Raw genomic sequence first — 23,537 nt, 5'->3', positions numbered from 1 at the left:
TTTGATGAGTTATATTTTTTAAAAGGTATGTCTCTCTATTAATGTGGCATCTCCAACTTTTTAATGTGATGTCAGTGGGGTTGTGTCTTGTTTGCTAGTAACTTCAGTTATATAAGCCTTAGTTTTTGTTCTTGCAACCTGTCATGAGTAAGGATCCGTATTAGTAGATCCGAAACGTGTAGACCAGGTTGCCATGTTGGATTTTAATATAATTTTTGGAATAAAGTACAAAACTTTTTGGAAGCTGGACTTTTTTTTTCTTCTATATTCTCAAGTGCGCCTTCAATCCCAGCGCAGTTCGTGCGTCCATTTCAAGTGGAACCAGGTGAGCGCAGCTTTGGACTTTTTTTCTTTTGATCCCGATATGTAAGATAACGCTGAGCGTATTTCCTCTCTGATAACATCTTTCAACTCATCTTTTAACAATGGTACCAAATCCTTAGCTAGGATTGAAGTACATTTCTGACATAGCTTATTTCCACAAGCATCAGGCATTTTAGTCAAGCAAATCGTACACTTCCTATGAGCGCAGTTTTATCACTCCAAACCAGGAAGAGAAAAACAACACCAAACATAGCTGGCTAGAATTTAACACTTCCGCCATAGAACCACCCTCATAGGTACATTTACTTACAGTTGCTGGATACTAAGAGGCCTCAATGCCATCACCAAACTCGGACATATTGCAAAGGACCACTAAACTCAAATGCCTTGAATATATGGGGTTTCTGATGTTCAGATCTCAGAGCAGCAGGTGACTTCTGCCTTGATATATGCACTCGGAATTTCGTAGGCGAACTTGAAATTTGCGCCACACCGAGGGCAGCACACTGGCCCCCTCTCTAAGGCACACTCTGACATCACCGCTAGCAGTGCAACTAGCATTCCCCTGCCGGATTTACTTTACGAGTATCCAGCCATGTGGTATGCTTGCAATTCTTCTACAAGAGAACAAATGGTCAAAAGCTACAGCCATACATATGACCTGCTGCAGGTAATTGCTTGAACCACCAGATGCAATGGGGGAAGGGGGTTTCAAACTTTTTATTTAATAACTTTTCGCCTTCTTAGGGGCTAGAGCCCTTGTCCTATTCACCCTAAGAGCTCTATTAGGGTGAATAGGACTTCACACTCTCCCTGCTGCCCTGTGCATAGTGCACACAGCAGCAGGGAGCCGACTATGGCAGCCAGGGCTTGAGTAGTGTCCTGGCTGCCATGGTAACTGATCGGAGCCCTGCGATTACACTGCTGGGGCTCCAATCAGAAGCTACCACCCTAGGGCCACTGCCATAAAATGATTTAATCGTGTGGAAGGGGGGGGGGGTGCCCCCACAATTAATATAATACTTAGAAGAGGGGGAGTATAAGGGAGGGGATGTGGCCACTGCACCACCAATGAATATACACTGCTCAAAAAAAATAAAGGGAACACAAAAATAACACATCCTAGATCTGAATTAATTAAATATTCTTCTGAAATACTTTGTTCTTTACATAGTTGAATGTGCCGACAACAAAATCACACAAAAATAAAAAAAATGGAAATTACATTTTTCAACCCATGGAGGTCTGGATTTGGAGTCACACTCAAAATTAAAGTGGAAAAACACACTACAGGCTGATCCAACTTTGATGTAATGTCCTTAAAACAAGTCAAAATGAGGCTCAGTAGTGTGTGTGGCCTCCACGTGCCTGTATGACCTCCCTACTACGCCTGTATATGCTCCTGATGAGGTGGCGGACGGTCTCCTGAGGGATCTCCTCCCAGACCTGGACTAAAGCATCTGCCAACTCCTGGACAGTCTGTGGTGCAACGTGATGTTGGTGGATAGAGCGAGACATGCTGTCCCAGATTTGCTCAATTGGATTCAGGTCTGGGGAACGGGCGGGCCAGTCCATAGCATCAATGCCTTCGTCTTGCAGGAACTGCTGACACACTCCAGCCACATGAGGTCTAGCATTGTCTTGCATTAGGAGGAACCCAGGGCCAACCGCACCAGCATATGGTCTCACAAGGGGTCTGAGGATCTAATCTCGGTACCTAATGGCAGTCATGCTACCTCTGGCGAGCACATGGAGGGTTGTGCGGCCCTCCAAAAAAATGCCACCCCACACCATTACTGACCCAATGCCATAACCGGTAACGCTGGAGGATGTTGCAGGCAGCAGAACGTTCTCCATGGCGTCTCCAGAATCTGTCACGTCTGTGATGTGCTCAGTGTGAACCTGTTTTCATCTGTGAAGAGCACAGGGCGCCAGTGGTGAATTTGCCAATCTTGGTGTTCTCTGGCAAATGCCAAACGTCCTGCACGGTGTTGGGCTGAAAGCCCAACCCCCACCTGTGGACGTCGGGCCCTCATATCACCGTCATGGAGTCTGTTTCTGACCGTTTGAGCAGACACATGCACATTTGTGGCCTGCTGGAGGTCATTTTGCAGGGCTCTGGCAGTGCTCCTCCTGTTCCTTCTTGCACAAAGGCGGAGGTAGCGGTCCTGATGCTGGGTTGTTGTCCTCCTACGGCCTCCTCCACGTCTGATGTACTGGCCTGTCTCCTGGTAGCGCCTCCATGTTCTGGACACTACACTTACAGACACAGCAAACCTTCTTGCCACAGCTCGCATTGATGTGCCATCCTGGATAAGCTGCACTACCTGAGCCACTTGTGTGGGTTCTAGACTCCATCTCATGCTACCACTAGAGTGAAAGCACCGCCAGCATTCAAAAGTGACCAACACATCAGCCAGGAAGCATAGGAACTGAGAAGTGGTCTGTGGTCACCACCTGCAGAACCACTCCTTTATGGGGGGGTGTCTTGCTAATTGCCTATAATTTCCACCTGTTGTCTATACCATTTGCACAACAGCATGTGAAATTGATTGTCACTCAGTGTTGCTTCCTAAGTGGACAGTTTATTTCACAGAAGTGCGATTGACATGGAGTTACACTGTGTTGTTTAAGTGTTCCCTTTATTTTTTTGAGCAGTGTAGTTAATATGCCCAAATACAAACGTAGCCTGCATGTGCCGGCCATATCCCATAACTGGCCGCAATTACTGCACGCCGTGATCCGCCGCAATTAACCCCTAAGGACCCCTAATTGAGAGGGCACTGCAGTTCCCTGGGCAAGATAGCTTCATCTGGGACTGCACACGGCTGCCGAGCAGGACATCAGTATAACTACTGTACTTAGAGGGATGACTGGAGGAGGGTATATAACAGGTGGCTTGCTTCTTCAAGTGCGGCTCTAGCTATGGAGCTGGGAAGCAGTCAGGCGGCTCACTCTCCACCCCATGCTCAGATCCCTTTTCCTGATCAGGCACTAATGCTACTTTGCAGCTCCAGCTTACTCTCCTCTATGTCCTGATGCACATCGTTTGAGAATGTAGTATGTAGAGACATGGACTATGACCTGACGTTGTGCTCATCAGGTCACACTGGAGAGTGTGTCAGACCTGCAGGGTAATAGGTACCCGAGCAGGAGCCCAATGTCTGATCAGGAGAGGGAAGAGATTTTTTTTTAAATTATAGAAATGAGCATGGGGCTCTGATCTAAGCATGGAAGGATCTGATATGAGCAATGGGGGGGGGGGGGGGGGGTCAGATATGAGCATAGGAGGGGTCTTGTTTGAGCATGGGCTGGTCAGATCTGAGAAGGGGAGTCAGATCTGAGCACCGAGGGTCTGATTTGTGTTGTCTGATCCGAGCCTTGGGGGTCTTATTTGGAGGTCAGATGAGGATTGGGGATCTGATTTAGGAGTCTGATCTAAGGTCTGATGAAAAAAAATATTTTTCTTTTTTTTCTCTGCTAATGAAAAATAAGAAAATATTTTTAGCAGACCTCAGATCAGATAAAATATTTGTTTCTTATTTTTCTTTGTTAAAACCTATGTGCATCTTGTAGAGGGAAAATTAAAGGTGACTCATGTGTAAATTTATAGCTCATGTCTCCTGTTAGTCATAAGTTGGGTATGTGATTAATATAGATACCCTTCTCCATTCCTCCCACCATATACATTACATACCCCTCTCTAGTCCTCCTCCTATATAAGTTTATATATACATTGGCAGTGCAGGAGAATATTTGTTTATTTTTATTTTTTATTTTATTTTTTCAGTTTAAGATTTTATTTTTGGGTGAAAATCGCCCAGCCCTATTGGCTACTAAACCAAATTGGATCCTGGAGTGGTGGAAGAAGCTCCTGTAAGAGGTCTAGTTCTGTCCAATGAGAACACAAGGCTGGTTTAAGTGCCAACAATGACGAGAAAATGAATGACTTTCCTTATTGCCAATTATGTACGTTTTTACAGGAATCAACATTCTGCTCCCATGAGCAAGACTGATGGAAAATGCAGAAGAAACTGGACCATTAGCGACAACAAGAATAGTCTTACTATCGGGAAAGCATCATAGGGAAAAAATGAAAACATACAAAAAGGAAAAAAAAAAAAAAATCAGTTTCATTCATTTATTATAAAGGCAACTGTTATTGAAGAAAAATTAATTACTAACCCTCTTCATATTGCATGATCAAAACCAAGTCTCTGAATATACTTAACTTACCAATTGCTCCAGTTCCGAATGTATCATCATTAAATTGGTCAATCTCCTCATCCTCCTCGAGATCAGGGAAGCCATCACCATCTTCGAGAGACTACAATACAAGAAAAAATAAATAAAAATTATATGACCTAGATACTTAAAAGGAGTTCTCCGAGTTATGAAAAAAAAAAATATAGCACTGAAAATCTGATATATAACACACACATATATACAGGTGCTTCTCAAAAAATTAGCATATTGTGATAAAGTTCATTATTTTCTGTAATGTACTGATAAACATTAGACTTTCATATATTTTAGATTCATTACACACCAACTGAAGTAGTTTAAGCCTTTTATTGTTTTAATATTGATGATTTTGGCATACAGCTCATGAAAACCCAAAATTCCTATCTAAAAAAATTAGCATATCATGAAAAGGTTCTCTAAACAAGCTATTAACCTAATCATCTGAATCAACTAATTAACTCTAAACACCTGCTAAAGATTCCTGAGGCTTTTAAAAAAAAAAAAAAAAAAAAAAAAAAAAAAAAAAAAAAAAAAAACACAGCCTGGTTCATTACTTAAAACCGCAATCATGGGTAAGACTGCCGACCTGACTGCTGTCCAGAAGTCCATCATTGACACCCTCAAGCAAGAGGGTAAGACACAGAAAGAAATTTCTGAACGAATAGGCTGTTCCCAGAGTGCTATATCAATGCACCTCAGTGGGAAGTCTGTGGGAAGGAAAAAAAGTGTGGCAGAAAACGCTGCACAACGAGAAGAGGTGACCGGACCCTGAGGAAGATTGTGGAGAAGGACCGATTCCAGACCTTACGGGACCTGCGGAAGCAGTGGACTGAGTCTGGAGTAGAAACATCCAGAGCCACCGTGTACAGGCGTGTGCAGGAAATGGGCTACAGGTGCCGCATTCCCCAGGTCAAGCCACCTTTGAGCCAGAAACAGCGGCAGAAGCGCCTGACCTGGGCTACAGAGAAGCAGCACTGGACTGTTGCATGTCATTTGGAAATCAAGGTGACAGAGTCTGGAGAAAGACTTGGGGAGAGGGAAATGCCAAAATGCCTGAAGTCCAGTGTCAAGTACCCACAGTCAGTGATGGTCTGGGGTGCCATGTCAGCTGCTGGTGTTGGTCCACTGTGTTTTATCAAGGGCAGGGTCAATGCAGCTAGCTATCAGGAGATTTTGGAGCACTTCATGCTTCCATCTGCTGAAAAGCTTTATGGAGATGAAGATTTCATTTTTCAGCACGACCTGGCACCTGCTCACAGTGCCAAAACCACTGGTAAATGGTTTACTGACCATGGTATTACTGGGCTCAATTGGCCTGCCAACTCTCCTGACCTGAACCCCATAGAGAATCTGTGTGATATTGGGAAGAGAAAGTTGAGAGACGCAAGACCCAACACTCTGGATGAGCTTAAGGCCGCTATCGAAGCATCCTGGGCCTCCATAACACCTCAGCAGTGCCACAGGCTGATTGCCTCCATGCCACGCCGCATTGAAGCAGTCATTTCTGCAAAAGGATTCCCGACCAAGTATTGAGTGCATAACTGAACATAATTATTTGAAGGTTGACTTTTTTTGTATTAAAAACACTTTTCTTTTATTGGTCGGATCAAATATGCAAATTTTTTGAGATAGGAAATTTGGGTTTTCATGAGCTGTATGCCAAAATCAGCAATATTAAAATAAAAGGCTTGAACTACTTCAGTTGTGTGTAATGAATCTAAAATATATGAAAGTCTAATGTTTATCAGTACATTACAGAAAATAATGAACTTTATCGCAATATGCTAATTTTTTTTAGAAGGACCTGTATATATAAAAATCTGGCAGCACTCACTTTAGAGGTTATCAGGTGGAAGCATCTCGCATTTGACCATAGGCTTGTATATTCAAGGGAAAAAAAATCAACGCAGCACTCTTCTTGTAAATAAACGGTGTCTTTCTTCACACATGTGACACAAAAATAGGCAACGTTTTAATCCCCTCCTGGGATCCTTCTCAAGCCAAGTGCACATACCAACAACATGCTAGCATCTAATTACATATCCAACTTTTCAATACATGTGTACAACATCAATTAATCAAGTGATTACAATTAGTGACAGCTGATACAAAATCAAAGTAAAAAAATTCGCTCCATTCCAATCTTTCAACGGATCTTCTTGTATACAAGAACAATCTCATATTATAAAAAAGTGCAAGTGCATTTTAAAATCACAATAAAACCACTTGGCTATATTAAATTCATCAGGATAGAGAGACGCGTGCTGCACTTGAATGCATTTCATCCAGCTTGCTGTTTTTTTTAAAAAACGTATAGTGTGAACACCACCCATCTGCAGGGTGCAAAAAAAAAAAAGTTTGGTTTTTATTTCTATAGATGATCATGTCAGTGCTATCTCGAGTTGCGGACTGGTCTGCACAGGGATCTAGTGCCAAGTGGTCATGTGACGCCTAATTGGCGCCTAAGAATATCCAGGGGTAGTATACGTGTTGTGGATTGAATGTACAGACCAGTTATGAATTTTTGCGAGTATAATGATATTTGTTTTGTATTGCAGATATGTGGATCCATGGGATTGAGAAGAGAGGCGTCCTGCAGGATGATTGAATATGTCCCCCAAAAATTTTTTGTGCTACATTTGATTGAAACGGGAATTATACTTAAAGGGACACCGACAGGCCCAAAAAGCATATTTAGGGGTATATATGACAGTATAGGTCTTATAAAGGGTATTAGAATCATCTAAGTATCCACCCTGTCCGCCTCATAAATACAGTAATCTGAAGTTTTATAACCTGCTTTCCTGGTGTTCAATCTGCCCAAGGGGCGGTGCTTCATATCAACTTGCGCCCAGCCAGCCTCGCCACAACTGCCGTTTGAAGCGCCGCCCAGCGTGGTGTAGTGTAGTGTAATATAACGACATAATTGAGAAAAATATGAGACTAGAAGACGATTCCAATTATTTTTTTTTTCCCTGTGGGAAGATTGGACATTCTTAGGTGCCAAATAGGCGTCACATGACCACTTGGCACTAGATCCCTGTGCAGACCAGTCCGCAACTCAAGAGATAGCATGACATGATCATCTATAGAAATAAAAACTAAACTTTTTTTTTTTTTTTTTTTTGCACCCTGCAGATGGGTGGTGTTCACACTATGCGTTTTTTCAAAAAACAGCAAGCTGGATGAAATGCATTCAAGTGCAGCACGCGTCTCTCTATCCTGATGAATTGACGCATTTAATATAGCCAAGTGGTTTTATTGTGATTTTAAAATGCACTTGCACTTTTTTATAATATGAGATTGTTCTTGTATACAAGAAGATCCGTTGGAAGATTGGAATGGAGCGATTTATTTTACTTAGATTTTTTATCAGCTGTCACTAATTGTAATCACTTGATTAATTGATGTTGTACAACATGTATTGAAAAGTTGGATATTTATTTAGATGCCAGCATGTTGTTGGTATGTGCACTTGGCTTGAGAAGGATCCCGGAAGGGGATTGATAGATCTAGAAGAGATAGATATAGAAGATATACAGTACAGACCAAAAGTTTGGACACACCTTCTCATTCAAAGAGTTTTCTTTATTTTCATGACTATGAAAATTGTTGATCAACACTGAAGGCATCAAAACTATGAATTAACACATGTGGAATTATATACATAACAAAAAAATGTGAAACAACTGAAAATATGTCATATTCTAGGTTCTTCAAAGTAGCCACCTTTTGCTTTGATTACTGTTTGCACACTCTTGGCATTCTCTTGATGAGCTTCAAGAGGTAGTCACCTGAAATGGTCTTCCAACAGTCCAGTGGCGTCGCCAGGGGGGGGGGGGGGCCAGAGGGGGCCACGGCCCCCCCTACATCAAGCTGTGCCCCCCCCTCCCCCCAACTAAAATGTCCCCTATTCATTTTGATACTAGTGTTGGTCTGTGCTGCCTGCTGCGCACTGTGTAGGCCCTCCTACCGGACATCTGAGTTCACACATCTCAGTCTGATGATCTGACTGAGCCTTGGTGCCCGGGTGCCGTACTGCCGTTGCGGTCTCTCTCACTCTCTTCTAGTCTCACTCTCCACCCACTGCCGCCGCGCCACGTCATAAGCCCCGCCCCCGGCCCCATACCAGTTGAGTCAGACTCAGTGGCAGTGCTGTGCATCACCTAGTCGAGACTAGCTCAGCTGATCTGAATTCATTCAACTACTGGCAGCAGTGCGGGAGGCGCTCCTCCTCCTAGGCACGTGACGTCACCGTGAGCAGCCCGCCCACTGCCTGTACTAGAGACTGACTGAGACAGACGAGACAGTGTGTGGCGTGGCCTGGTGTGGCCCTACCGATACCGAACAGACAGACTGGACTGAGACTGACCTAGTGGTGACTGTGTGTAGCAAGCAGGACACTCAGGTTAACTTAATAATATAAGGTACTACAACTTACAAGTAGTGAGTGAGTGGACTGACTAAGTCTCTTTCTATTGCAAGGGTACTTTCACACTTGTGGCAGTGTGATCCGGCGGGCAGTTCCGTCGTCGGGACTGGCCGCCGGATCCGCCGACTGAAAGCATTTGTGAGACGGATCCGGATGCGGATCAGTCTCACAAATGCATTGCAAGGACGGATCAGTCTCTCCGCTTGTCACGCAGACAGACGGATCCGTCTTGTACATTTTTACCGGTCTTCGCAGGGCGGAAGGACGGATCCGGTATTTTGAATGCCGGATCCGGCACGAATACATTCCCATGGGAAAAAAATGCCGGATCCGGCATTCAGACAAGTCTTCAGTTTCTTTCGCCAGAGAGAAAACCGTAGCATGCTGCGGTTTTCTCTTTTGCCTGATCAGTCAAAACGACTGAACTGAAGACATCCTGATGCATCCTGAACGGATTACTCTCCATTCAGAATGCATGGGGATAATCCTGATCAGTTCTTTTCCGGTAACCCCTGTGACGGAACTCTATGCCGGAAAAGAAAAACGCAAGTGTGAAAGTACCCTAACTAGAGAGATTAGATCTGACTGTGACTAAGACTGAGAGGAGAGCTGGCTGGCAGCTGCCCCTGAATCTTCCTGATTTAAACGTTAAAGGGGTTCTGCACTTTCATTTAACTGATGATCTATACTCTGGATAGATCATCAGCTTCTGATTGGCGGGGGTCCGACACCCAGGACCCCCGCCGATCAGCTGCTTAAGAAGGCAGCGGCTCTCCAGTAGCGCCGCGGCCTTCTCACTGTTTACCGCCGGCCCAGTGATGTCACGAGTTACGACTAGTATCAACTAGCGTGGGCGCGGCTAAGCTCCATTTAAGTGAACAGAGCTTAGCTGCGCTCAGGCTAGTTGATACTAGTCGTGATGTCAGTCAGTGGGCCTGCGGTAAACAGTGAGAAGGCCGCGGTGCTGCTGGAGCACCGGTGCCTTCTCAAACAGCTGATCGGCAGGGGTCCTGGGTGTCAGACCCCGCCAATCAGATGCTGATGATCTATCCAGAGGATAGATCATCAGTTAAATGAAAGTGCAGAACCCCTTTAACCACCTCCGGACCGCCTAACGCACATGTGCGTTCCGGAGGTGGCAGGCTGGCGCACAGTCACGCATATACGCGTCATCTCGCGAGACGCGAGATGCGAGATGACGCGAGTATGCGCCCGCGCGTGCGCAGTTCGCGCCGGTATTTCGTCAGCAACCTGCCAGCCAATGATCGTGGCTGGCAGGTTGCTGATTTTTAAAAAATCCAATCAAAGTGCCAGATAGCAGATCATATTTGTAAATATGATCTGTTATATGGCTGCCTGCTCCTCTGCTGGTTCTTTTCGTCGGTTGGATCCAGCAGAGGAGCAGGCTTCACAGTGAGTACACCAAACACTACACTATAGCCCCTGATCACCCCCCTGAACCCCTATTAACCCTTTGATCACCTCTTTGATCACCCCTGTCAATCACAAGTGAAAAGAAAAAAGTGATCAGTGCAAACTGTCACTTTTTTTTTTCACTGTTATTGACCGTTAGGTTTTAGGTATAGTTTAGGTCCCTTGGTTAGGTAGTTAGCGATCAATTAGCGCCCAGCCCACCGCACCGCAGTCCGTTATTCGCTGATTAGCGTATCGCTAATCAGCATTTGTACTTTTATAGTATCTGGAAGTGATCAAAACTGATCACGGTCAGATCTATAATTGTACTAGTGTCACTTTAGTTCGCCCTCCACCCAAAACGCAGTGTTTGCCCGATCAGGCCTGATCGGTCGCCCACACGTGCGTTCGCCCACACCCGCCCCACCGCAGTGACAAAAAAAAAATTTTTTTTTGATCACTGCACATTCACTTTACACGCACTGCGGAAATAAAAAAATCAGTTTTGATATTTTTTATCAACCGCAGCGGCCTCCGGTACTTCGCTAGCCTCCCCTTTGTAAGACAGGCTTGCTTTTTTTTTTCTTGGGTAGTCTCAGGGAATACCCCTAAATTTAGTTGCCCACATGTCAAACAGGGGGTATTCCTCTGAAGAGGCCTACAGGCTTCTGACCCAGTCGGATGAGGAGTGGGAACCCTCATCTGATGAATCCAGCGGGTCAGAATACGAACCTGTAGAAAGCAGTGGCTCTCTGACCCAAAGTTCGGACGAGGAGGCTGAGGTCCCTGATAGCACCAGGCGTACCCGGCCCCGTGTCGCTAGACCGCAGGTTGCGCAGGATCCGCTTCAAGAGCAGCAGAGTGGGGCTGGTGCTGTCGGATTACGTGGTGAGGCATACACCAGCAGCCCAGCCCTCCCTGGACCTAGTACCAGCACTGCCGTACAACCTGGTGAAGTAGCGAGCACCAGAAGGGCAGTTGAAGCTGGTACGGTGGCACGTGCAGTAGTGACCCCGTCGCAGCCACCGCAAAGACGTGCCCGTAGAGCCCCTAGAATCCCAGAGGTGCTGGCAAACCCTGATTGGCAGTCCCCAACTTCAGCCGCACCTGTAGTTTTCCCTTTCACTGCCCAGTCTGGAGTTCGGGTTGAGACGGCTCAGATCGGTTCGGCCCTGGGATTTTTTGAGCTGTTCTTGACTGCGGAGCTCTTAGACATAGTTGTGGCCGAAACAAACAGGTATGCCACACAATTTATCACCGCTAACCCGGGAAGCTTTTATGCCCAGCCTTTCCGGTGGAAACCAGTCCAAGTTTCCGAACTTAAAACTTTTCTGGGCCTCCTCCTCAACATGGGCCTGACAAAAAAGCATGAATTGCGGTCATATTGGTCCACGAACCCGATTCATCACATGCCCATGTTCTCTGCTGCCATGTCCAGGGCACGTTTTGAGGCCATCCTGCGGTTCCTGCACTTTAGTGACAACACCGCCTCCCGTCCCAGGGGCCACCCTGCTTTTGACCGGCTCCACAAAATTCGGCCCCTCAGACCATTTCAACCAGAAATTTGCAGATATTTATACCCCAGAGCAAAACATCTGCATAGACGAGTCCCTGATACATTTTACCGGGCGCCTTGGCTTCAAACAATACATCCCAAGCAAGCGCGCCCGGTATGGGGTCAAATTGTATAAGCTCTGTGAAAGGGCCACAGGCTATACCCACAAATTTCGGGTCTATGAGGGAAAAGATCAGACCCTGGAGCCGGTCGGTTGCCCTGACTACCTGGGGAGCAGTGGGAAGACAGTTTGGGACTTGGTGTCACCCTTATTCGGCAAGGGGTACCATCTTTATGTGGACAATTTTTACACAAGTGTGGCCCTCTTTAGGCATTTGTTTCTAGAACGGATTGGCGCCTGTGGTACCGCGCGAACTAGTCGCGCGGGCTTCCCCCAACGGCTCGTTACCACCCGTCTTGCAAGGGGGCAGAGGGCCGCACTGTGTAACGAAGAACTGCTCGCGGTGAAATGGAGAGACAAGCGTGACGTTTACATGCTCTCCTCCATTCACGCAGACACGACAATACAAATTGAGCGAGCAACCCGTGTCATTGAAAAGCCCCTCTCAGTCCACGACTATAACCTCCACATGGGAGGGGTCGACTTCAATGACCAGATGTTGTCTCCGTATTTAGTTTCCCGACGCACCAGACGCTGGTATAAGAAGGTGTCTGTATATTTAATTCAATTGGCTCTGTACAATAGTTTTGTTCTCTACAGTAAGGCTGGGAGAACTGGATCCTTCCTCAAATTTCAGGAAGAGATCATCGAGAACCTCCTGTATCCAGGAGGTTCCGTGGCCCCAACCACCAGTGTAGTTAGCCGTCTACACGAGCGACATTTCCCCAATGTCGTTCCTGGTACCTCAACCCAACCGTCACCCCGAAAAAGATGTCGTGTCTGTAGCAGGAGTGGAATAAGGCGTGACACCCGCTATTTCTGTCCTGACTGTCCGGACCACCCTGCCCTATGCTTTGGAGAGTGTTTCCGGAAGTACCACTCACAGGTACACTATTAGCATAGGGATCATCTCACCAGGACAGGCACACAGGGCTATTAGGGCCCATTCACTCACTGCTGCTGCAAACGTCTCCTTTCACATGGGACAAAGTGCATAACGCACTTCGCCACATCTTTGGGCGATTTGCGCTTTGCACATTGACCCATGGGGAAGGAGAGGTTTGTTCTATAAAAGGTAAAAAAAAAAAAAAAAAAAAAAAAAAAAAAAAAAAAACAGGTAAGCAAACAGGTTAATGTTTAGTTCCAAAAGTTAAAGTTACATGTTCTGTTCCAAAGTTAATAAAATTATTGCGTTGTGGCCTGTTTTTTTCTTTTCTTTTTTTACCTTCCAGGTGGACCAACCGATCTACTAGCTGCAGCACCGATGTGCATTCTGACAGAAGCATTGCGCTGCTGTCAGATTACACGCAAGTCGGTGTATGCGGCGCTGCAAGACGGGATTTTCTCCTCTGCAGTGACAGATACGTTTGCCAAGGCATACGAGCTGAGGAGGAGGCGGCGTTCCTATGCTTTGACAAGCACTTTGTGTATATATATATATATATATATATATATATATATATATATATATATATATATATATATATATATATATATATATATATATATATATATATATATATATATATATATATATATATATATATATATAAAAATCCCGGCAATGATTTATTCATCCACATCGATTGATGCGAATGGAGAAATCTGGTTTGCCAGGGCATACGAGCTAAGTGGGTATGGATGTAGGGCGGAGCTCCTATGTCCTGGCAGACGCCTTTCCCCTCCATTTTTTTTTTTTTGGCAGAGATTTTTTTCATCCACATTGATCGATGCGAATGAAGAAATCTGTGCCGTTCATTTTTTTCTTTCAGCCCAGAGGCTAAACGGAAAAAAAATCTCATTACCTGTATGCTCAATATAAGGAGAATAGCAGAAACTCCTAATGCTGGCCATACATGTAATGATTGCGGAGACCCTCAAATGCCAGGGCAGTACAAACACCCCACAACTGACCCCATTTTGGAAAGAAGACACCCCAAGGTATTTGCTGAGGGGCATATTGAGTCCATGAAAGATTGAAATTTTTGTCCTAAGTTAGCGGAAAGTGAGACTTTGTGAGAAAAAAACAAAAAAAAAAATCAATTTCCGCTAACTTATGCGAAAAAAAAAAAAAATTTCTTTGAACTTGCCAGGCCCCTCATTGGATACCTTGGGGTGTCTTCTTTCCAAAGTGGGGTCACATGTGGGGTATTTATACTGCCCTGGCTTTTTAGGGGCCCTAAAGCGTGAGAAGAAGTCTGGGATCCAAATGTCTAAAAATGCCCTCCTAAAAGGAATTTGGGCCCCTTTGCGCATCTAGGCTGCAAAAAAAGTGTGACACATCTGGTATCGCCGTACTCAGAAGAAGTTGGGGAATGTGTTTTGGGGTGTCATTTTACATATACCCATGCTGGGTGAGATAAATATCTTGGTCAAATGCCAACTTTGTATAAAAAAAATGGGAAAAGTTGTCTTTTGCCAACATATTTCTCTCACCCAGCATGGGTATATGTAAAATGGCACCCCAAAACACATTCCCCAACTTCTCCTGAGTACGGCGATACCAGATGTGTGACACTTTTTTGATGCCAAGGTGGGCAAAGGGGCACATATTCCAAAGTGCACCTTTCGGATTTCACCGGTCATTTTTTACACATTTTGATTGCAAGGTACTTCTCACACATTTGGGCCCCTAAATTGCCAGGGCAGTATAACTACGCCACAAGTGACCCCATTTTGGAAAGAAGACACCCCAAGGTATTCCGTGAGGGGCATGGCGAGTTCCTAGAATTTTTTATTTTTTGTCGCAAGTTAGTGGAATATGAGACTTTGTAAGGAAAAAAGAGAAAAAAAAAAAAAAATCATTTTCTGCTAACTTGTGACAAAAAATAAAAAATTCTAGGAACTCGCAGTGCCCCTCACAGAATACCTTAGGGTGTCTTCTTTCCAAAATGGGGTCACTTGTGGCGTAGTTATACTGCCCTGGCAATTTAGGGGCCCAAATGTGTGAGAAGTACCTTGCAATCAAAATGTGTAAAAAATGCCCTGCAAAATCCGAAAGGTGCACTTTGGAATATGTGCCCCTTTGCCCACCTTGGCAGCAAAAAAGTGTGACACATCTGGTATCGCCGTACTCAGGAGAAGTTGGGGAATGTGTTTTGGGGTGTCATTTTGCATATACCCATGCTGGGTGAGAAAAATATCTGCCATGTGACAAAGGGAAGGGGACTTGACACAGCTGGTAGATGCTGTAATTGGAGTAATTCCAGCATGCCCGGGCAGCTAGGACATGTTGAAATCTGAGTGATTGGGGTTTTTCTTCCCTATTGCGGTTTTAGGTATTGGGTAAAGTATCGCAGCATTTCTAAGCATACTTGTGTAAATGTATAGTTGTTATAGCTGCCCCCCCTACTTTTGTCCTGGCCCCCAGTGTGCCCCCCCCCCCCAAAACTTGAAAGCTAGAGACGCCACTGCAACAGTCTTGAAGGAGTTCCCAGAGATGCTTAGCACTTGTTGGCCCTTTTGCCTTCACTCTGCAGTCCAGCTCACCCCAAACCATCTTGAATGGGTTCAGGTCCAGTGACTGTGGAGGCCAGGTCATCTGGCGCAGCACCCCATCACTCTCCTTCATGGTCAAATAGCCCTTACACAGCCTGGAGGTGTGTTTGGGGTCATTGTCCTGTTGAAAAATAAATGATGGTCCAACTAAACGCAAACCGGATGGAATAGCATGCCGCTGCAAGATGCTGTGGTAGCCATGCTGGTTCAGTATGCCTTCAATTTTGAATAAATCCCTAACAGAGTCACCAGCAAAGCACCCCCACACCATCACACCTCCTCCTCCATGCTTCACGGTGGGAACCGGGCATGTAGTCCATCCGTTCACCTTTTCTGCGTCGCACAAAGACCCAGTGGTTGGAACTCAAATTTGGACTCATCAGACCAAAGCACAGATTTCTACTGGCCTAATGTCCATTCCTTGTGTTCTTTAGCCCAAACACGTCTCTTCTGCTTGTTGCCTGTCCTTAGCAGTGGTTTCCTAGCAAATATTCTACCATGAAGGCCTGATTCACACAGTCTCCTCTCAACAGTTGTTCTAGAGATGTGTCTGCTGCTAGAACTCTGTGTGGCATTGACCTGGTCTCTAATCTGAGCTGCTGTTAACCTGCGATTTCTGAGGCTGGTGACTCGGATGAACTTATCCTCTGCAGCAGAGGCGACTCTTGGTCTTCCTTTCCTGGGGCGGTCCGCATGTGAGCCAGTTTCTTTGTAGTGCTTGATGGTTTTTGTGACTGCACTTGGGGACACTTTCAAAGTTTTCCCAATTTTTCGGACTGACTGACCTTCATTTCTTAAAGTAATGATTGGCCACTCGTTTTTCTTTACTTGTATTTGTATTACTCTTTTTAGCATTATTTGTGGAGTATTTTCCGCCAAAAACCAAGTATAAAATAAGATGTTCCAATGCACTGAACTGCATTACTAGCGCGTCACTGGTAGGGCTCATGCACACAAAAGGTTTCTGTATTGTGGTCCACACAACACAGATCCACAAAATACAGACAGAATTGGTTAATCTTGTGTGCAATTTAGACAAGAAGAGGACATATTCTATAATTTGCATAACAAACACATGAATGACATCACTTTTTTGCAGACCCACAGAAATAAATAGGTCTGTGTGCCATCTGCAAAAAAATACGGATAGCACACAGATGGAAAATAGTCATGTGCATGATCCCTTATTCTGTGGTTCAGTACAACAATGGAGATACCAAATGCGCAGTGTTGTGTTTTTCTTCTTAAATACATTTGCACAATAGGACGTCTCGTTATATCGATGAATTTCAGAACGGTTTTTGTCCTGATGTAGCTGTACGAGAGCTTGTTTTTTTTGCGTTCGAGATGTAGTTTTGGGGTACATGGGACTTCCACATTAACATTCATAGTTTTTCGGGTGGGGTTGAAAAGAGAAAAAATAATAAAATATTGGATTACACTTACCGGCAATCATTTTTCTTTGAGCCTATGACCGCACCACCGCAGAGACCTCCTCCTCCTCTGGAAAGGAAACAGGAACCAGTACGCCTTTTAAAATAGGGGTCCTCCCCCCACCTCCAGTACTTTCTCAAGAACTAAGAAACATAACATCTTATTTTTTTTTGTGTAAATACTTCCCCCTTTTTTTTGGGGGGGGGGGGGGGGGGGGGGGAATGGGAATTAACCGGGTGCTGTCATAGGCTCAAAGAAAAACGATTACCGGTAAGTGTAATCCAATATTTCTCTTTCACCTATGACAGCACCTCTAGAGAATAGGCAATATTCCTATCTAGGACGGGACTACAACCTGCAGCACCTTACAGCCAAAGGAAAGACCTTCAGAGGGTAGCTGTAGTCTATAATGCCTTAAAAAAAAAAAAAAAAAAAAAGAAGAAGTAGCTGCTCTACAAATTTGCTAAGCTAAGGCAATGGCCTGTCTGATCCATATAGCAATGGTTGAGAAGAGGCAGCAGAGCCCTTCTTAGCTCCCTGAAACAAAAGCTGCAGACGAGAGGAGGCTCTCCAAGACTGAGTAACAGCTATTGTAAAATACACCTCCTAACGTCTAGGCAATGGAACTCTGATTCCTTCTCATACTTAGGGGAGGCACAGAAGGAAGGTAGCACTATCTCCTGAGAGCGGTGAAAAAGAGAAGACACTTTTGGTGTAAAAAAAAAAAAAAAAAAACAGGGAGGTCAGCAGAGAGTGCACTGATCTCACTAACCCTTCTAGCCTATGTAATGGCAAGCAAGAAAGCAAGCTTCAGAGAGCGAGCATCTTAGGGGAGATACTATCAATTGGCTCAAAGGGGTCAGAAGAGAGCACAGAGAGGACCAAGTTTAAATCCCAAGGAGGGGTTTTGACCTTAGAGACTGGTGATAACTTAGACACAGCTGTAACAAACCTCTTGATCCAGAGATGAACTGCTAGTCTAAACTCAAACAAGGCACTTAAAGGGAGTCTGTCACCTCCATATGGCCATATACAGTGCTTACATGGCTCTGTAGCACACCTATACAGGATTGTAACAGTACCTTTGTTCTTTTCTTTACACTTGTACCAGCAGGTAAAACGAAGTTTAATTAATATGCAAATGAGCACTCGCAAGTGCCCAGGGGAGGCGTTCACTGTGTAAGTGCCCAGGCTGCTCTGCCTTCTTTTCACTTTACTCCTCCCCAGTCTCTGCCTACCCTCCAAGTCTCTTGCCTCATCGATCGGTTTGTTACAGCTCTATCATCGAGAGCTCTATCAGGGCGAATAGGACCTCACACTATCCCTGCTGCTCTTTGCTTTGTGCACACAGCAGCAGGGAGCAGAATATGGCAGCCAGGGCTTCAATAGCGTCCTGGCTGCCATGGTAACCGATCGGAGCCCCAGGCTTACACTGCTGGGGCTCCGATGGGAACTGCCACTGAGGAGGAGGGGACCCTGTGGCCACTGCCACCAATGAATAATACCGGGGGGGGGCACACTGCGCCACCAATGTTTTTAATACTGGGGTGGAGGTGGGGGGGGGGGGGGGCGCCACCAGCAATGATTAATACTGGGGGGTGTCGATGAAGATAACTTTCTAATTCATATACAGGAGGCAGGAGCTGGCTGCAGAATCACATAGCCGGCTCCCGAACTCTATGAGCGGTAGCTGCGATCCGCGGCAGTTAACCCCTGAAGAGCGGCACCTGAGGGGTTAACTACTGCAGGTCGCAGCTACTTGTCATAGAGGTCGGGAGCCGACTATGTGATTCTGCAGCCAGCTCCCGCCTCCTGTATATAAATTAATGAGAAAGTTATCTTCATTGGTGGCACAGTGACCACAGCCCCTCCCCTCCTCTTGTCCTCCCTCCTCATTGGTGGCAGTAGCAGTACGGGGGGGGGGGGGGGGGGGGGGGAGACACTGCTTCCTTCTCCCCGATGCTGCTGAGGGAACACGGATCGCGCAGACAGCAGCGCGATCCGTGTTCCCGATTAGTTATCGGAATATCAGCAAAATAGATGCATATAACTTTCAAAATCCTAAATATCGGTAAAACCGATAATCGGGCGATCCCTATTGAAAACCCACTGATCTAGGGACCACTCCCCCAGGCCTGGCCTCATTGGGATTGTTTCTTAAAGGCATCAGACCAGGAAAAAAAAAAAAAAAAACCTTATTCTTTCTAGTGACACCAGAAAACTGCTTTGCTCTTTCCTTCCCTTTAAACCCTTTTTTTTTTATTAAAATCTAGAATGGAAAGATCTCCTAGGGCAGTGATGGCGAACCTATGGCACGGGTGCCAGAGGCGGTACTCAAAGCCCTCTCTGTGGGCACTTGCACCCTGGAAAAGTCTATGGTGTACCAATATGCCTTAGGCCTCCTGCACACGAACCCAGTGGCCGTGCTGCGGGCCGCAATGCAAGAACACTGACCATGGGGCAGCCGCAGTGGATCACGGACCCATTCACTTTAATGGGTCCACAATCTGCAAAAAGATAGGACATGTTCTATCTTTTTTCGGAACGGAAGTACGGGATGAAACCCCATGGAACCTCTCCGTAGGGTTCCGTTCTGTGCTTCCGTTCCGCATCTCCGGATTTGGCGGACCCATTAAAGTGAAAGCGTCCGCATCCGTGATGCGGAATGCACGTGGAACGGTGCCCATGCATTGCGGATCCGCAAATGCGGTCCTCAATATGGCAACGGGACACCTACAGTCATGTGCAGGAGGCCTTAGACTTTTCCTGCCATTCATCAGCGCAGGCGTACTATGAACACCACAGGCAGCACACTGAGTGTAAACAGGCTTTTATAGCGAAAAGTACATGGAAGATATACTATACTGGACTGTAGTATTCAGGGGAAATTCCCATGTTGGCACTTTGTGATAAATATGTGGGTTTTGGGGTGCAGTTTGGGCACTCGGTCTCTAAAAGGTTTGCCATCACTGTCCTAGGGGTTTGACTAGCTGAGGGAAACCCTTTTTTCTTGACGGAAGACTTTTCTAAAAGGTCGTCAAGGACAGGGCCAAACAAAAACTCACCCTGACATGGGATAGCGCAAAGTTTAGCCTTAGAGGAAGAGTCTCCATTCCAGCCCTTTAACCAAATAGCCCTATGGGCAGAGTTGGATAAGCCATGGCGGAGAATTCTAAGGAATCCGCAGAGGCATTAGCCAAGAAATCTAGGCCGTTGTTTATAATGGGGAAAGAGGTAAGCAACTGCTCCCTAGCGGTACCCCCTTTAATGTGGGACTCTAACTTTCCCATCCACACCTTTAGGGACCTAGCGACAGAGGTAGCTGCAATAGCAGGTTTAAAAGCTGCTGCAGAGGCCCCACAATTTTTCTTTAAAGGGAACCTGTCACCGGGATTTTGGGTATAGAGCTGAGGACATAGGTTGCTAGATGGCCGCTAGCACATCCGCAATACCCAGTCCCCATAGCTCTGTGTGCTTTTATTGTGCAATAAAACCGATTTAATACATATGCAAATTAACATAAAAGAGTCATATCTTACTTGTGTGACCAGAGAAGAGTCATATTTTCAAGCTCTGACTCATCTCCGGTTAATTTGCATATGTATCAAATCGGTTTTTATACAAAATAAAAGCACACAGAGCTATGAGGACTGGATATTGCGGATGTGCTAGCGGACATCTAGCAACCCATGTCCTCAGCTCTATACCCAAAATCCCCGGTGACAGGTTCCCTTTAAGTAAACCTCTGCCCTTCTGTCCATTGGGTCCTTAAGGGAACCCATATCCTCAAAGGGTAGAGAATTATATCTGGACATGTTAGCTACAGAAGCATCCAGCTATGGGGCCTTATCCCAGGGAGTTTAGACCTCTTCATCAAACTGATATTTACGTTTAACAGAGGAAGGAACGGAAAATTTCCTATCCGGTCTTTTCCATTCCCTGGCGATTACCGCCTGAATGTTCTTATGTACATCAAACACCTTCCTCTTTCTAGGACCCAGGCCCTCAAACAGAGTCCTGCACCGATTGCTGAGGTAGTTGATCATCCAAACCCATAGTAGTTCTGACTGCCTTTCACACTTGCGTTCAGAGCAGATCCGTCTGGTGTCTGCACAGACGGATCCGCTCCTATAATGCAGACGATGGGATCCGTTCAGAACGGATCCGTCTGCATTATAATTTAGAAAAAATTCTAAGTGTGAAAGTTGCTCAGACGGATCCGTCCAGACTTTACATTGAAAGTCAATGGGGGACGGATCCGTTTGAAAATTGAGCCATATTGTGTCAACTTCAAACGGATCGTCCCTATTGACTTACATTGTAAGTCTGGACGGATCCGTTTGCCTCTGCACGGCCAGGCGGACATCCGAACACTGCAAACAGCGTTCGGGTGTACGCCTGCTGAGCGGAGCGGAGGACAAACGGTGCCAGACTGATGCATTCTGAGCAGATCCGCATCCACTCAGAATGCATTAGGGCAGTACGGATGCGTTCGGGGCCGCTTGAGAGAGCCTTCAAACGGAACTCACAAGCGGAGCCCCGAACGCTAGTGTGACAGTAGCCTTAACTAGGGAGTTAGTGTTTTCAGTATGAAAAAGCGGTTTCCCAGCAGCCTCCAACCCAGAGAGAATGTCACTGGAGGGTGAATCTTTAGAAGCAGCACCAGAAGTACAGGGGTAACATTTAATCAATCCGCTAACCGACTTTTTGACCTCATCCCTGATCATCTGCTTAATACTGCTCATCAAGGATGGAGCTTCCTTCTCCATTAAGTTGCTGACACATCCTTGACAAAGGGGTTTCACCCATGCAGAGGGTAGCTTTTTACAAACCGCACACCCCCTTTTTAGATCTGGAGGTCTTCCTGTAAGACTCCTAGGTACAAACAAACATAACCCCATAAGCAATACTAATCAAAATCTAATAGGGAATGACCCCTCTTTCCCCACCGTGGTACCGATGTATCATTGGTGGTCTCAGCGCGCTGAACCTGCTCCATTCTTTACACAGCAACTCAGCCAGAATGGGTAACTGATGGCTCTCCAGTTCGCATGGCAGTGAGCTGGCTGGGCATTTTGTCCTCAGCACGCGCTGCCGGCTACCTCCCCTTCCGGTCCGCAACATCGGCTTCCTCCCACCGCCGCACCCGGAAGTGCAGCCACACGCGGGCCGGCAGCCAAGCACAGCTGCAGAGGTTCACAAGAGACCCAGAAGGTACAAACCCCTCCAGGTCCAGGGAAGGGGACGGAAGGAGAGGGACAGACTCTGAAGTCCAGACTTAGCAGCGGCTCCCCATGGAGATTACGCTTTTCGGGGTAACCCTCCTCACTTGCATAATTTGCCGGAGTCCCCGCAGCTCTAGTGCCCGGCGGCTACAACTCTCCCGACTCAAGTGCCCGGCGGATGCGCATATAGCAGAGGCTGCAGCACTTGAGTCCGGAGAGTTGTAGCCGCCGCCCAGCTAAGTGAATATTGATGAGCTGGGCGGGGCTTCAGAACGGCAGTTAGGAGCGGCTGGCTGGGCGCATTTTGTGATGAAACGCCGCCCCTTGGGCAGATTGGTGACCGGACAAGCAGGTTATATAACTTTATATTTTGGTACTTATAAGGTGAACAGGGGGGATACTAAGATCATTTTAATAGACTTTATAAGACCTGTACTCGCGTATATATACCTAAATATGCTAATTGGGGCTGTCAGTGTCCCTTTAAGCCCTCTAGCCTGAGAGGGGAGATCATTTCTACCACCAGTTTTGTGAACAACTTTGGAGCAAAAGATATACCAAAGGGTAGGGCAGTGAACTGGAAATGATACAATACCTACTTCGTCTATTAAAGTGAATCTGAGGTATTTTGGGGAATTTTGATGTATGGGAACGTGGTAATAGGCATCTTTTAGATCGCTAGAAGCCATGTATGCACCTTTTTTGATTAAAGGGATTGACGAAATTGTCTCCATTTTGAATTTCCTGTAGGTTATGACTTTTGGAGGAGTTGAGGAAAAGTCTATCTTGTATCAGTTTTTATAGTGTCCAAAGCCCAGGGATTCTGGGTTATGGCTTCCCAATGGGATAGAAAATCCCTCAACCTTCCTCTCACCCTGGCGCCATTGTTTTTCAACCTGTTTATTCTGGGGATTGAGGAGGAAACCTCTGCCCTTTCCCCCTTTTTGATAGCTCCACCATCCTGACTTCCCTTTGCCTCTTTAAAGACTTGGATTGAGGGTTAAAGGAACGAAAAAGCTTCTTTTTGCTTTCCTCTGGGAAACCCTTCTTCTTGTCCGCTGCCTTTTCAAGAATTTTATCTAAAACTGGTCTAAAAACTTCATCCACAGTGCCCTTCTCGCCGAGTTTGAAAGTGCTGCATCCTTAGCAGCAAACCTGACCGATTCCGCTAAGGCATCAGCCAGAAATGCTATGGCCGATTTGAGAATGGGAATAGAGCTTAGGATTTCCTATCCGGGAGTTTTGCTTTTAATATGGTTCTCTAATTTGTAGGAGTGTAGGAGGAATGGA

The 23,537-nt window shown here is 45.9% G+C and overlaps 1 protein-coding gene across 3 annotated transcripts in view; it reads right to left on the bottom strand.

Moving 5' to 3' along the window:
* The window catches only part of PATL1 (PAT1 homolog 1, processing body mRNA decay factor), a 321,287-nt gene that overhangs the window by 282,734 nt on the left and 15,016 nt on the right, over positions 1 to 23,537 (bottom strand). For all 3 annotated transcript variants that reach the window (XM_044296605.1, XM_044296607.1, XM_044296608.1), the window contains exon 2: positions 4,561 to 4,651. In XM_044296605.1, the coding sequence (XP_044152540.1) occupies positions 4,561 to 4,651 (91 nt within the window). The remainder of the gene's footprint in view (positions 1 to 4,560; positions 4,652 to 23,537) is intronic.

This window comes from Bufo gargarizans, chromosome 6 (genome assembly GCF_014858855.1).
Source record: "Bufo gargarizans isolate SCDJY-AF-19 chromosome 6, ASM1485885v1, whole genome shotgun sequence".
In the NCBI taxonomy this organism is placed as follows: Eukaryota; Metazoa; Chordata; class Amphibia; order Anura; family Bufonidae; genus Bufo; species Bufo gargarizans.
The sequence above is the reverse complement of the archived record's forward strand: the minus strand, read 5'-3'. Positions and strand labels throughout refer to the sequence as shown.